Here is a 16,018-nt window from a genome sequence, read left to right as displayed (position 1 = left end):
GTGGGAGGGTTGCATTGTGGTAAATTGTAGTCAACGTCATGAGACAACGTGTGTGAACTGCTATATGGAAAGTGAATTTGCTCTGTAAACTTTCACCCATATCACAATTAAAAACAAAAAAACCCATTGCCATTGAGTTGGTTCTGACACACAGCTTCCCTACAGGACAGAGTAGAACTGCCCCATAGGGTTTCCAGGGCTATAAATTTTTACACAAGCAGACTGCCACATTTTTCTCCCACAGATTGGATGGTGGTTTTGAACCACCGACCTTTCAGTTAGCAGCCAAGCAGTTAACCACTGTGCCATGAGGGCTCCTGAACAGGCCACAGGCATCCAAAATCCAAAGGAAATACAGAAAGATTAGAGGGCTAAGTCACAGGAGAGAGACACTAGGACAAGAAATTAGAGGAACATGGGACCTAATACTGGTTTGTTACCATAAGGAGCAGGCAAAACAGTCTATCTTTTAGGAGGGAACAAACAGCATAGCTTGGCAGTAGGAAATCTGAGCTGACAGGAAAATTATGGGGAAATAGGTCAAGTCTGATTCACTAACTAGCATGAAAATGTTGAAGTAAAAAAAAAACAAACTTAAATTTAGGAATGGACAGCTGCAGAGATGTCACCAGAAGACTGCTCTAGTCAGATTAAGAAAGCTACAGGATACCAGATAGCTTGGGACCAGTCCTGTGAAGGGGTACTGAGTGATTCTTGATTGGTGGGACTGAAGAGTCTCAAATGGTGGCAGGTCATTCACACAACCTCCCCCTCAAAGAAGAAAACCAACTCCTTGAAAGACATTCAGGTGAGGAAGCCAAAGTTCAAATGGATCAGGGAGGGTCTGACCAAGCAGTACGTCATGGTACATTACAATTAGAGGGGAGATCAGAATATTACACCTGGTCAGGCCATGTCAGTAGAAGCAAGCACTCTGGGCAGATGAAGGAAGACACAAGTCAGAAAATAGAGACACCAGCAAGGCCAGCTTCCAAAGCTACCTAACACCCCTCTTACCTGATCTGAGTCGAGTGTCACACGCAGTCCCAGCTTAGTCATTCCATCTTCCTTCAGAAGCTTCAGGTGGGGGCAGAGAGCAAGGCAAAAAGCCTTGGCAACATGCTCAGTCAATCTGCTATGATCCGCAGGGTCACTTAGGCAATTGTGCTGGTCGTCATTTTCTAGAAAAAACACCTGTTTTCCAAACAAAAGAGACTTTTAACCTTGTGCTCAGGAGATTCTGACAGAAGCAAGTGGATCAGTTTGCTGGTATGAGCACCATGAGCCCCGAGATGTGTGAGAAGACTTAACGGAGATAGGATACCATAAAGTCCTTAGACCAAGGAAATTAGGGCAGTAACGTCTCACATCTAAGAAACAATCTGTCCCTCTGTCTCTGCATCTACAAAATGGTGGCAGTCACCTGTCCACCTCCCTGAAAGCCTTGGCTGTCATCATAATGGTATGTTCTACTCAGAGAGCCGGAAGGCCTACATCTTTCACTGTGCACTTCTAAAAGGCAACCTCTTTATGTGCATAATTGTCTTAGGGAAGGACTTCAGAATCTAAGAGAAAGGCCTTTATAGATTACATGATCCAACACCTTCAGCTTCCAGATCACTCAAAGAGGGAAGGGACTTGCTGAAGTACATAGAACCACTTAGAGAACAGCCAAGCCCAGAATCCGAGTCTTCTGCCTTTATCACAGACAGAGCTTTTCCCATCACAAGCTCGTATTACCGCAGAGGCTGACACTGTCAGTTTCTTTGTATGGAGCCAAGCACTGCACTGTGAACAGGCAGAAGCATCACAAACTCAGAAGTGAGAGACCTGAGTCCTCATCCCAGAGAAAGGGACCAGATCCTTTGAGTTCTCAATGCCCAATATGCCTCTGTGAGATGGAAAATACCTGTCCTCCTTGGTTACTGTAAAAAGTAAGCAACATAAAAGACAGATATACAAATACACAATGCTTATAAATACCAAGCTCTAGTTTACTGTTCAATACAGGGCAAGTCTGAACCCCTGTGCCTGGATGCACTGGTGAGAATGGCAGCATGAAATGATGCAAAGGGCTCTGCAGTGGGAGTCAGGGGACCCAGCTCTGGCCCCTGCTCTGCGAGTCACCAGCAGTAGGCAAATCAAAAAGTCACATGGCCTCTCTGAACATGTTTTCACATTTGTATAATGGCATGTATAGCGTGCCTACCTCACTGGGTTACTAAGGAGCAAAAGTGGGGGAATGGAGGTCAAACTTCTTTGTAAGCTACAAAGAATTTTACTCTGTGCACTACTCAAAATGTGTCAAAGGGACAATCGTTAAAAAGCATGTAGTTAAAAATCACTCAGCGGCAAATGAGAACATCAAGCCTGGTATGAAAGATGAATCACTTGGAACCACTGAACTGGAGGGCCAAGTTCTACCCTCTGCGCTATGAAGGACCAGCATGTCATCTTGGGTAAGTCACTTAACCTCTCTCATGGCCTCAGTTTCCTTATGAATAAAATGGAAAAGGTGAAAGTCACAGAATTTTTTAAAAAATTAGATTTTTAAAGCTGAAAGGAATCCTAGATAACTTATAATTCAACCTTTTATTTTATAGATGAGTATGAAGGAGGTTTGAAAGAAATTAAGAGACCTAAGATCTACCTGTAAGTACAGATGACTTCCCGCTATGAGCCAATCTTAGAGAATAAACTTTGTGACATCTACATAATATATACACACAAAGAAGGTCTCTGACCTGCTCCTCTCATTCCCAGGTGACCCACTAATATAGCTGCCCATTCTTTGTTATAAGCGACTTTCAAGTTAAGGAGCAACTTAATGTAATGGAATAGAGCTTAGGAGTTGGTCAACTCTGGGTTTAAACCAGAACTTGGCCATTAGGTGTTCACTCGCCTTGTAATTTTAGACAAGTTACTTAGTCTTTGTGCTCTACATTTTTATGTATAAATAAATCTTTTATTTATTTTTAAAAAATCAAGTTAACTCAGATAAATCCAACTGTATGGCAGGGATTCAATTCAAACTCTAACTGCAGCATAATTAACCAGACTTTTGGCAGAACATAGTAAAGATGGTATGCATGGTTCAAAACTTCATCCTTCTTGAATTCCAAAGCCAACAAGTCTCTCTAAAGCTAGTCCATACGAATGACAATACAGCAAATTGCTACAGGCTGCATTTTGTCCCTGGAAGTTAAGATAAATCCAAGAGAGTTGATGAATAGAAGGTAAACAGATTTATTCTAAGCCTCCCAGCATCTGCTCAGGATGTAGCTGTTGGCCTAGCAAAAAGTTGTGTCCCAAGTGGATCAAGGAAGCCAGGCTTCACCTCCTTACCTCTGTCCATCTGATGACTTTTCCATTTGCTTTGTACTCCGACCCATGGAATATCTTCACACTTGTTATAGACTCCATGGACTTCCCATCTATAGGACTTATGACACTAAAACAGGCAGAAAGAAGATGGAAGCAGCTCTTGAAGTCAGAGGAGCCATTTCCCTTACTGAGTCTTGCAGCAAATGCCAGGTATGACTAATTACATAGGGTGTCCTGTCAAACACATTTGTGCAACACACCATAGCAAGAAGGAGCCACTGTACGTGAATGCACAGGAGCAGAGAGATCATGGGAAGGGCCTATGTTCTGTAATAATTCAAAGAATACACATACAAAAAAAAGTCATTTTTCCCCTACAAGCTGATTTTCTCTTACTATAAAAAAATTGTCTAATCAAACCTGCTCCTCATTCAGCATTCCTGATTTTGATGAACGCACAGCCACCCACCAATCTTGCTCTCCCACCCACTCTTACAGCACTTTGCTCCTGGCTCTGTAACAATACTCGACACATTATACTTTTCATGTTTGCAGAACTGCCTGACAAATGGACTTCTGAAAAGCAAACCAAAAAACCAAACCCATTGCCATCGAGTCACTTCTGACTCATAGCAACCCTACAGGATGGAGAACTGTCCCATAGGGTTTCTAAGGCTATGAGTCGGGGCTGACTCGATGGCACATAACAACAACAACAACATCTTCACAGAAGGAGACTACCTCATCTTTCTCCTATGGAGCAGCTGGTAGGCTCGAACCCCCAACTTTTTGGTTAGCAGCTAAATGCCTTAACCACTGCACCACCAGAACTCCTTTCTGATGAGCAAGGAATATGTCAAATTGTACTGACCCATTGCTCGGCCCTTAGGAGTTTAATATAGGTTTATTGATTAAAAGAATTATTTGAGCAAGTGTGTTAATTATGACAGTGCTAGAGTAAACTGATGAACACGTATTCAAGAACTATTATAACAAATTCTCTTCAGTCTTAGCTACTGAATAGAAAGGCCACTTTTAAAAAGCTATTTCTCTCTGAAATACTGCAAGTATAAATACCTGGAAATACAGATGCTCATCCTGATGAAGACTCAAAATGACCAACACAAACACTCCAGACTCTTCCCAACAATCTTCAAAACGGTTTGTTTTTGATTCTCTATGAATCAAACTAAACTGAAACTTCAATATCAGGAAATCACCTCATTTGCTCAAAATAAAACTACTTCAATAATGTTAGTTTAATTCCTAACTCATCAGACAACATATCAAAAAAGGGCACTGGTTAAGAGAAGATGCCCAGACCTGAGGGACCAGATGGAAAACCTTCAGTTTATACACTAGACACTAAACCCTGAGTCCAAGAGTCTGCCTGGCTAGTTTTTGTCCTATTTTCTAAGATGTTGTCACTGGCACTTGCTTTAGGAAAGGGCAATCTAATTGATGTCAGTGAACAATACATTAGGGCATCAGATTTTTAGATTATCCATTTTTTTTTTAATCCTAATAACTATGTCTATTCCTAAAAGACAAAATAATTTTGAAATTAAGTTTTCCAATGAAGAATAGAAAGATAAGGCATTTTTATAAAATAGGTAAATGCACTCACTGATTTGAATGCATTTTTTTGTTGTTGCTCAGTAATAAGATTCTAAAATCTTTTTTTTTTTTTATATATCTAGTATGCAATGTTCTAAATGCTAAGGAGCTCTGGTGGTGTAGTGGTTAAGGCACTGGGCTGCCAACCAAAAGGTTGGTGGTTTAAACAGCCGCTCTGTGGAAGAAAGATGCAGCAGTGTGCTTCTGTAAAGACGCACAGCCTTGAAAACCCAATGGGGGTCGCTATGAGTTGGCACTGACTTGATGGCAGTGAATCTGTTTGGGTTTGAAATGTCTTCCATCTGCCCTTGTTCCTGCAACTCCCTCTGCCCTCTTTGCCACAACTACATGGCACATCTTACCAGACTGAGCTGGAGCATCAGCCATTTCTGTATGAAGTTGTTCTTGAATATTCCTACCACCTCTACCAAGCTTCCTCTTCACTGTATCCTTTCTTGTTACCTATCAGCATCTCCTGTACTTCTGTGCACTCATTTTAACTCTCCTGAAACTAGACTGAACCACCTGTCAGAAGGGACCATAAGGAATTCATCTTTATATTTCCAGAGCCCCATACATAGTAGAATTACTGCTAGATGGATGAATGGATGAATGAATGGGAAAAAGATTAATACAATGAGGTATAGTATATTCATTCAATTAATTAATATTTTTAAAGCACCTACTAGGTGTCAAACACTGTTCTAGGGTGTGGGTGATACATAAGTAAATACACCAGACAAAAATCCCTTTCCTCATTGGAGCTTACATTCCAGGGACAATATAATAGATAAATAAGGAAAAATATATTGTACATCAGAGAGTCATAAGTTATACTGAGAAACATAATTTAAAGAAGGGGGATAGGAAGTATTGAGGGGGGAGGAAGATGTATATGAGAGGGTTCCAATTTAGATAGGCTGTCTAGGGAAGGTCCTACTGGGGGATAGGAAGTATTGAGGGGGGAGGAAGATGTATATGAGAGGGTTCCAATTTAGATAGGCTGTCTAGGGAAGGTCCTACTGAGAAAATGACATTTGAGAAAAGACTTGAAGGTTGCGAAGGAATGACTCATTTAGCTACTTAGGCTATTTACAACAGACAAAATAGTTTTGAAACTAAGTTTTCCAGTGAAGAATAGGAAGATAAGATATTTTCATAAAATAGGTAAATGCACCCATTGATTTGAATGCATTTTTTTTGTTGTTCAATAATAAAAGTTTTAAAATCTTTTTTTTTTTTTTTTTAAATCTAGTATGCCATGTTCTAAATGCCCTCTGAGGACATACTATAAGCTAAGAATAGCAAGTGCAAAGGCCCTGGAGCAGGAATGCATTCAATGTGCTCAAGCTAGAAAGCCAACATTGCTTTTGAAAGGTAAGAAGGTAGGAGGAGGGATGCAGAGATTGCCAAAAGGTTTAGGGATCACGACTTTGGCTTTTACTCATTGGGAAGCCACTGGTGGGTTCTGAGCAGAGACGTGGCATTATTCTGGCTGTTGTATTAGAAACAGACTGGGGTGAGGGAAAGGGAAGGACCCAAGATTAGAAATAAAGAAACCAATTTGGAGGCTACTACAATAATCAAGACCAAGTGATGGTGCTGCAACTAGGGTGGTGGCAATAGAGATGTGAGCAGTAAAATTCTGGGTATAGTTTGAAATATAGGCAAACAAGATTTACTGTTGGATGACTTGTGGGATGTGACAGAAAGAAAAATGTCAAAGATGATGCCAAGGTTTTGGCTAGAACCATCAGAACAAAGTTGCCATGTACTGGGAAAGAGTATATGATTTGAAGCCCAAGGAGGTGGTTTTGAGTCCTAGCCCTGCTACTTCCTAGTTTGTGGATCTGACAAGTTATTTAGCCTTTTGGTACTTGTTTACTCATCTGTAAAATGGGAATAACAATGCTTGTTTGAAAAGGCTATTATATTCAATGAAACAATCAATATTAGCAAAAGTGCTTTGTAAAACCATAAAAGGCTTAATTAAGTATTACTATTATTTCAGTAATCATTAAGCCTTTCATTAGAGAGAATGTTTTGTTTCATCAAACCTCCTTCCATCTTCTCATGAAAAATATGCATAGAAACTGCATCAGAAACTAAGCTAAGAAATCAAAACTTTAAATGATTATGCTATGCATACAAAACAGTCCTTTCTCTCAGACAGGGCTTTTAGTAAAGGTATAAAACAGCAGTGTAGGAAGCAGATACCACCCAGAGCCTAGCACAAGTAACAAAATGCCAAAGGAGTAAGGGCACTGCATTCACCCCTTGTTGACGTTCTTGTCGTCATCCACCCACTGGATGTGAATGTGCTCCTGGGGGTCCTCTGCATCTGCCTTCCCACAGGTGATGGTGAAGTCCTTCATCTCTCGCAGCGCCTGCCTCAAGGAATCCATGTTCTCGGCAGTGATCTGGACCATAACACCATCTAAGAATCAGCATCAAGATAACATAGTTGGAAACGACTCAAAGCCAGGGACAGGGACAGATGAAACACAGTACCTGACACCATCCAAATTCCTCTGAGACTAAATATAAAACTTCCCTCTGCTCTCTAAAAGTGGCTTTGTTTTTTGAGCTGAACCTGTTACTTACTGAAAATATTGTGAGGAACAAACATCAAGATGGGTTCTGCTTAGAACACTTACCTGCGGTATTCACTCCACATACAACTAAGAGTCTCTCCTGAGACTACTCACTGGAAAACTTACACATGGTCCACATGGCCATGTCCTTCTCTCGGACTTGCAGAGCATGTAACTACTATTTTGACTCCATGTTTATCATGGTCTGACAATACTTATTTGTTTACATCTCTGTTTCTCTCATTACTTACTAGGATTGCCTGGTATTAGCGTGTGTGCCCAGAAAATGTCTGTTAAATCAGTCACTGGAGAAGCTACAGTAGTAGGCTTGGGAGTAAATCTATTTACTGAGTAGAAATAAGGCAAACCTACAACATATGTTTCATGTGAGCTACCATATAGCCAACAGATGGTAACTAGTTTTCAGCTGCTAGCTACCTGTATCAAAGGCAGACACTGAAACTGAGAGTGAAAGTTGTCACATGTGGAACAATTACCCTGTTTCACTGATACAAACTTCTGTCAGTTGAATAATTTCACAAATAGGCAGCCATTGGCTCTACTGGCACACACAGGTGACACGCAAGACCTAAGAAAAGGCCAGATATGTAAACATTGCTTTTAAACACACTGCTTTTCATTTGTAAAGACCTGTGTCAGTTCAATCAATCATTTCAACAACACTTTAAGGGTGTTTTTTTTTTTTATCACATTTGTAAAGATACAATTTCAACTGTAGTCAACACATGATCATATAGGCATTAATTAGTTGCTTTGGACCAACTGACCATTTAACTCCTAGATTTTTCTTCTTAAAAATTTCTTGTTAACCTGTTTCTGCTTTGTAGTAAATGTTGTTGTTGTTGTTATGTGCTGTCAAGTCGGACCCAACTCATAGCGACCCCTCCTTGGGTTTCCGAGGCAGTATCACTACAAAGTAGATTGCCCAACCTTCCTTCCAAGGAGTGGCTGGTGAGTTTGAGCCGCCAGCCTTCTGGTTAGTAGTCAAATGCCTTAGGCACTATGCTACCAGAGCTCCTTTGTAGTAACTAGAGCTGTGAAATTTAGTTGTAAAAAAGCACTTTGCACCTTTCATCCTAAGGACAATTCATCTCAAGGGTCTCTGGCTGTTTGGGGGAAACTGCTTTTGATATATTTTATTTTTCCTACAAAGCTGCCTTTTATACCAGCAAAAAGGAGCTCTGTAGTGTAGTGCCTAAGGCACTTGACTGCTAACCAGAAGGCTGGCGGTTCAAACCCACCAGCCACTCCACAGAAGGAAGGTTGGGCTACTTCCGTAGTGATACTGCATTGGAAACCCAAGGAGGGGTAGTTATGAGTCGGGTCTGACTTGACGACACATAACAACAACAACAACATACCAGCAGAAAGAGCATGATGTTCCAACGTACCCAACTTCATAATCTGGAGGCCACTCTAGGAAGAAGAAGACCGGAAGAGCCCTTACACTTGTCTCACTCTGAATTCTTGCTTGTTACCTGCATAGGGTTAGGGACCATGGCTCTGGGAATCTTTGTCATTGTGTATGATTCCTCTGACTTTGTGGCTTTCTTTGCTGGAATAATGACAATAGTCATGGAAATCTTTTGTATTGTCCTTAATGCAGTGATAGCCCAGTGTGGGATGAACCAGAACATGTGGAGAACCATGAGACTAAGATAAGCAGCAGCAAGGACTGATGCAAGCACCCAATACAATTCAGAGTCCTTAATGATAGAGGGACCCATCTCTATGACCTAGCTATAATTGTATACTGAACCTGCTATCTGGGGCCTTGAAATTTTAAGTCTCTTGAGCATTGTTTTTAAATACTAATAAACTCTGGCTTCTGGAAATCTTAAAAAAATTTAAAAAATAATAATAAAAGCACTTTGATCTTTATTCACTGCTTTATTAAATTTTCCAATAAATAAGATCAAAATTGGTATCTATAAATGTACGTAAGATTACTTACGCACTTTAATTAGCACACTGGAATCCAGGCCTCATAAAGGCATGCTTTTAGACAGGGCCTTGAAGTGAGCTATTCTGGAAACAAAAACCTGTCATCACATATGGCAGAATGTATTTTCCAAAGCTGGCCTCAGTATCTCCCATTTCACATGCTTTTCTACAATGCTACCTTCCCATTCCCCCATTAAGAAGTGGAATCTAATTCCCTTCCTCCTGAATCTGTTCTGGCTTATAATTACTTTGACCACTACAGTATAGCAGAAGTGACAATGGGTGACTTCAGAGGCTGGGTCATAAAAGCTAATGCAAATGCAGCTCCTGTCTTGTTGCTGGACACTTGTGCTTAGAGCCCTAAGCTACCATGTAAGAAGTCCAATTATTAAGAGGCTGCTATGCCATGCTAGGGAGCTCTGGTGGCCTAGTGTCTAAGGCACTTGACTACTAAGCAGAAGGCTGGCGGTTCAAACCCACCAGCCTCCTTGGAAGGAAGGTTTGGCAATCTACTTCCGTAGTGATACTGCCTTGGAAACCCAAGGAGGGGTCACTATGAGTCAGATCCAACTCAATGGGAGTGGGTTTGTTTTTTTTTGGTATGCCATGCTAAGGAGCTCTGGTGGCATAGTGCCTAAGGCATGTGACTGCTAACCAGAAGGCTGGTGGTTCAAACCCACCAGCCACTCCTCAGAAGGAAGACTGAGCAATCTACCTCCATAGTGATACTGCCTCGGAAACCTAAGGAGGGGACACTATGAGTCGGATCCGACTTGAGGGCAGTGAATTTGGTTTGGTCTTTCAGATGCCATGCTAAGGCCTCTGGTGGCACAGAAGTTAAGGCATTTGGTTGTAAACCAAAAGGTCAACAGTTAGAACCCACTAGCTGTTCCACGGGAGAAAGATAAGGCAGTCTGATTCCATAAAGATTTACAGCCTTGGAAGCCCAATGAGGCAGTTCTACTCTGTCCTATAGGGTTGCTATAAGGTGGAATTGACTCAATGGCAGTGGGTATGCCATACTAAGAAGGCCACGTGTCAGTGTTCTATTCATAACTCCTAGTCTTTCAAGCATCCAGAAATGTGCATGACAAACCTTCAAATGATTCTATTGTTGTTATGTGCCATCGAGTCAGACCTGACTCACAGCAACCCCTCCTTGGGTTTCCGAGGCAGTATCACTACGGAAGTAGATTGCCCCATCTTCCTTCCGAGGAGTGGCTGGTGGGTTTGAACCGCCAGCCTTCTGGTTAGTAGTCAAGTGCCTTAGCCACTATGCTACCAGAGCTCCCTCAAATGATTCTAGCTCCCAGCTATCAAGTAACCCTTAGTCTTCAAATCTTCTCAGCTGAGGTCCAGACATCATAGAGCAGGGTTAAGCCATCCCTGCATTGCCCTGTGCAGATTCCTGACCCAGAGAGTTGGTGAGCATGACAAAACACTTGTGTTAAGTCACTAAGTTTTGGGGTAATTTGTTACGCAACAAGTACAACCAGATTACAATACAGTGAAGAATAACTAGCAAATAAAAAAAAGTGTGCTCATTAGCCTTTCATATAATTTAATAACTTTTGTTAGGATATGTGCCATGTCTAGTTACAGCAAACCAGCAGCAAGCATATCCCATTCTGTAACCCCAAGTGATAATCACAGCATTCTTATGGGTAGGAGGGACTGAAATTAATCTACACTTTTACAGATTTGTGCCCAATGGTATACATGAACTCAGACTATGGCCACTTATGTAACTTTTCCCAGATCTCTGAAACAGTGGTGACACTAGGGAGGGTGTGGACTACAGTGGGTGCCACTGTCAGAGGGAGTGTCACCAAAATGACTGTCTATAAAATTTTTGTGCAGTGTTTCAGCAGAAATTTATTATTTTTTATAAACACAGCTTACATGTATCATGTCTGACAAGGCTAAAAAACTCTATGCTAATTTACTTTTTGAACCTTCCAATGTGCTTTGGTCAGAGCTGTCATTATCAACTAATTACAACGACACTTCGACTCATGTGTTTCCATTGGCATGTGCTACAAGCACGTACATTTCTTTTTGTTGCTGCTGGTATTTTTTAAAGTCACTAGTTTTGTCAAATTTTCTGGTGTTTTAGCTACAATATTGTCATAATTAGTATTTGTGAACCTGTATTAATAATCTTTTTGAGAATGAACTAGTAATTAATAGAAAAATCAAAAAAAGTTCCTGCTCATTAATAATGTTGTAACAATTTAACTTGATGTAGAAAGATTTTACAAAACAATTTTATTGTTAATATTCATATAATCTAAGATATATTACATTTAAGCAATTTACAACTGTATTTGTCACATACTATTCTTTGTTTAAAATTGATGATAAACATTAGTAAGGATTCTGTATGGTCTGGTATGGGAGGCAGCCCATGGAGGTGTGTGTGACCTGAATCCTAGTGATGTCACTGCTCTGAAAGGCCATCTCTTAAGTTTTATCTCACTATCCCATAGTATCTCTATCACTTAATCCCTTCTTTGGAGACCTAACCACCCTCATGGTAGTTTTAATTTCCTGAAGAGTGACATCCTACTGAATAAACAATAGGGGTCAGATATCTAAAGCATAATACCAAGGCTTAACCTATGCCCCTTGTTTTACATTTGCATAATTAGGTTGAACCTATGTACATGCAGTAAGCAGCTCATTCTTTACCTTCCACAATACTGGACTTGGCAAGGTATCCTGAAGAGGATTTCAGAGCGCCACTGAACACAAAGAAACTGGCACCAGTCACTAAAACAGCAACAGAAACAGTTTAGTGAAGACAGACATCCAAGATGGATGGATTTGGGACATTAATGACATAGTTGGAGATTCTAACCATCATCATAGAAAGAAAAAAAATACCAATTCTATACACTGCAATATATAAATAACTTGTAATTCTGCTGTTTATTATAGCTTTGGCAATGAGGTTTTAAGATATACTCCCCTCTTTCATTGTTCTCTTCCTCCAATCAACAATCAAAGAATCTTGGAAAGAAAACAGTTTTAGTAAGTCTTTAAATCTAGGGATTGGCAAATTACAGACCATTTGGCCCATAGCTTGTTTATGTAAATAAAATTTTATTGGAATACAGCCATGCCCATTACTTTACATATGAACTAGGGCAGTTTTCCACTATAGTGGCAAAGCTGGGTAGCTGGCAACAAAGATCACAGGACCTCCAAAGCTTAAAATATTTATTATTTTCTGCCTTTTGCAGAAAATTTGCTAACATCTGATTTAATCTAATCTATTGGTTTCCAGATATTTTAGATCAAATATATTTGAAGATAGAGATGTAGTTGCCAATTATTTTATCTTTGCAAGCAGAGTTATTAAAAAAACAAAACAAACTTCCATTTTAAAAACTCCTATTCTCACTACCTCTTCATAAAATAAACTCACTCAAAATCCAAACTCACTTCCATTGAGTCAGATCTAACTCATAGCAACCCCACCACCTTGGGTTTCCGGGTTATCACTATGGAAGTAGATTGCCCTGAGTGGTTGGTGGGTTTGAACCGCCAGACTTCTGGTTAGCAGTCAAATGCCTTAGGCACTATGCCACAAAGGATATTTAATTGCATTTAGTTTTATGAGAACTCCACTACACTTATTTTCCTGAATTTCCACATCTTAAACTGACTGAGCTAAAACAATTTCCCACCCATTTTCCCTATATCATCTCTTACATACAGCTTTTGTCAGAGACTTCTAGTGATGGGGGCCATAATAGCATAAACCCAAAACTCCAAACTCACTGCCGTCAAGTCAGATGCGACTCATAGCGATTCCTCCTTGGGTTTCCAAGGCAGTATCACTACAGAAGTAGATCGCTCAACCTTCCTTCCAAGGAGTGGCTGGTGGGTTTGAATGGCCAGCCTTCTGGTTAGCAGTCAAATGCCTTAAGCACTGGCTACCAGAGCTTCCATAATAGCATAAGGCAGTCTATTCTAATATAAGAGTGTACTTCCAAATTGAAAAAAGTCTAGCTCCCTGTATCATTTACTCATTGGTGCTGTTTGGCCTTTTGTAGCTATACAGAATAAGTTGTCTTATTTCTACATAATAGATAATTTAGAAAACAGAGACAGTCATCATCCTTGTCTTCCAGTCTATACTTTCCTAGTTTAAACATTTATAATTTATTGAAGAAGTCTTCCCATTGCCTAGTTTCCACACTTCTCACAGGACTTGAATCCTCCTCTGGAAATCCTCTAGTTTTATCAATGTTCTTACATTAATGATATCTAGAACTTACTCAAATAGTCTAGATATGATTTAACTAAAAGGAGAATTGTAGATGTACCAACTATCTTATTTCAAAATATTCCTTTTATGTTTCACCAATTAACTGATTTTAAAAATATATTGAAAACAGAAACTTACAGTATACCTACCAGAGAAGTGTTTCACAAAACATAATAAAGAAAGCTAGTTCTGGGAGATACTTTGAAAGTAAAAAGATTGACAGTGAAGTAAATATGGGAAGGGCTAAGCATTATGCTCCACTTAGATACGTCTCACAATACATATCAGTTTGTTAAAGACTCTGAAAAGTCATGTGAGCATGTTAAGTAAATAAACCTGCTTAAACTTGTTTAACCCAGGGTTTCTCAAATCTGACTTACCAAGCAAGGCTTTATTTATTTACTTATTGAACACACACACACAAGGTATTTGACTGCTAACCAGAAGGCTGATGGTTCAAATCCACCAGCCACTCCTCAGAAGGAAGACTGGGCAATCTACTTCCATAGATATGCCACCTCAGAAACCCAAGGAGGGGTCGCTATGAGTTGCAGTCAACTCAATGGCACTCAGTTTGGTTTGTTTATATATATATATATATATATATAAACAGAGAAAACATTTGAGGAAATGCCACTTGGAGAAATGCTTCTCAAACTCTAAGATACATTTGAATCATGGAGGGAAGCTGTTAAAATACAAACTGTGATTTAGCAGATCTGGGGTATACATTCTTCAGTTCTAGTGATCTCCTAAGAAATGAGACAACTCTGAGAGGACTTAACCCAGAGGCCTTCTTTTGGACTCCTATCAATCTAACAGTGAACATTCTTTGGGTATGGTCACTCAATAAGCTCCGACTCTACCTAAGCATACCTTCACTATGGGGCCTAGTCTCCTATCTTCAAATGCCAATGCTGAGCCTATCGATATCCTGAGGCAGCATTTTCAAAATACGTTTCCCTCAATAACAATAGAAGTACCATTTGCAACTCTCCAGGAGTCAATATATTCCTAGATCATGTGCCTCGACAGGTTAATTAACTTGTTTGTCAGCACCTACCTAGAATGTGATAGTTATGGAACTGAAACATCCAACTCTCCGTGTCCAATATGACCTTCCTTTATCATAATCTCAACAAGCTCCAGTGCTCACCTTTCCTAGGCTGGTTGTGAATACTGATGGCCTGGGTCTGATAGTTCCCATCATCGTTCTGTACACACACCAGATGGGAGTCCGCCTTCTCATTAAAGCATGCACCTCCTGCCAGGACATGCTCATTAGACTTGTTCATGGCTTTCATCATCTGCAATCAAAGAAAAGGATTAACCTTATTCTGCCAAGGATAGACATTTTTCTGTCTGACATGGTACAAGTCCTTTACCTTCTCAAAGACAAAATTAGCAATCTAATATTACTGATAAAAGTGGCAAAGGGGCTACTACATAATGAAAACAAAGTGGTAAGTCACAGTCAACCATAAGGAGGAAAAAAATCAACATATATCAAAACTCTCTGTACAGTTTATAAATGATTTGTGTTATAATCTAAGTACATAACACATTTTATATTTTTTATCATCTTATTGCTGTACTGAATTCAAGTAATTAAAATTAATTTTGCTAATTACAGTACTATTTTCTATTCATTGGATTCTTTGGTGGTATATACAGTCTCTTCACTTATTGACATGATTAGATTCCAAACATTAGGTCATTATGTGAAAAGTTGTGTTACACAAACGTGGAGGATACCACATCAGATCACAAAATGGAAGATGACTACATCATCACATAACTGCCAAACCACTCAGAATCACAGCTCAACTAAGCTAACACATAACCTTAACCATCACAGTCAGCATTATCTCACCTTGCACCATGGCATTTGTTACTGCCAGATGTACGTTGTTAATGCAAAACAAAGTTGGATGCTAGATTTTTTTTTTTTTTTTTACTATTGTCATAAATGCAAAATGTTGGATAACAAGATAGTTGGTAAATGAGGAGTAGGTGTACACAAATTCTAAGTTCAAAACAACTTCCCACCATAGTCACAGAGGACATTAAGCTCAACTGGCATAACATACTGCAGAAAACATTTTTCTACCTCCTCCTTTGGCGAGTAGCGACTGGGATCTTAAAAGCTTACAAGCAGCCATCTGGATGCAACAATGGGTCTCTCCTTGTCCAGAGCAAAGAAGAATGAAGAAAACCAAAGATTCATGGAAACAATTAGTCC

General features: G+C 39.9%; 1 protein-coding gene across 1 annotated transcript in view; it reads right to left on the bottom strand.

Moving 5' to 3' along the window:
* ZFYVE9 (zinc finger FYVE-type containing 9) overlaps positions 1–16,018 on the bottom strand; it is a 189,133-nt gene that overhangs the window by 1,405 nt on the left and 171,710 nt on the right. Inside the window, exons 12-16 of the mRNA XM_007945897.2 lie at positions 14,933–15,083; positions 12,192–12,272; positions 7,216–7,378; positions 3,346–3,451; positions 1,018–1,194 (exon numbers count right to left, since the gene is read on the bottom strand). Of these exons, the coding sequence (XP_007944088.1) occupies positions 1,018–1,194; positions 3,346–3,451; positions 7,216–7,378; positions 12,192–12,272; positions 14,933–15,083 (678 nt within the window). The remainder of the gene's footprint in view (positions 1–1,017; positions 1,195–3,345; positions 3,452–7,215; positions 7,379–12,191; positions 12,273–14,932; positions 15,084–16,018) is intronic.

Source organism: Orycteropus afer, unplaced genomic scaffold, assembly GCF_000298275.1.
Source record: "Orycteropus afer afer isolate SDZICR_OR568_19922 unplaced genomic scaffold, OryAfe1.0 scaffold00145, whole genome shotgun sequence".
NCBI classification, from domain to species: Eukaryota; Metazoa; Chordata; class Mammalia; order Tubulidentata; family Orycteropodidae; genus Orycteropus; species Orycteropus afer.
This window is presented reverse-complemented; position numbering and strand designations above follow the sequence as displayed.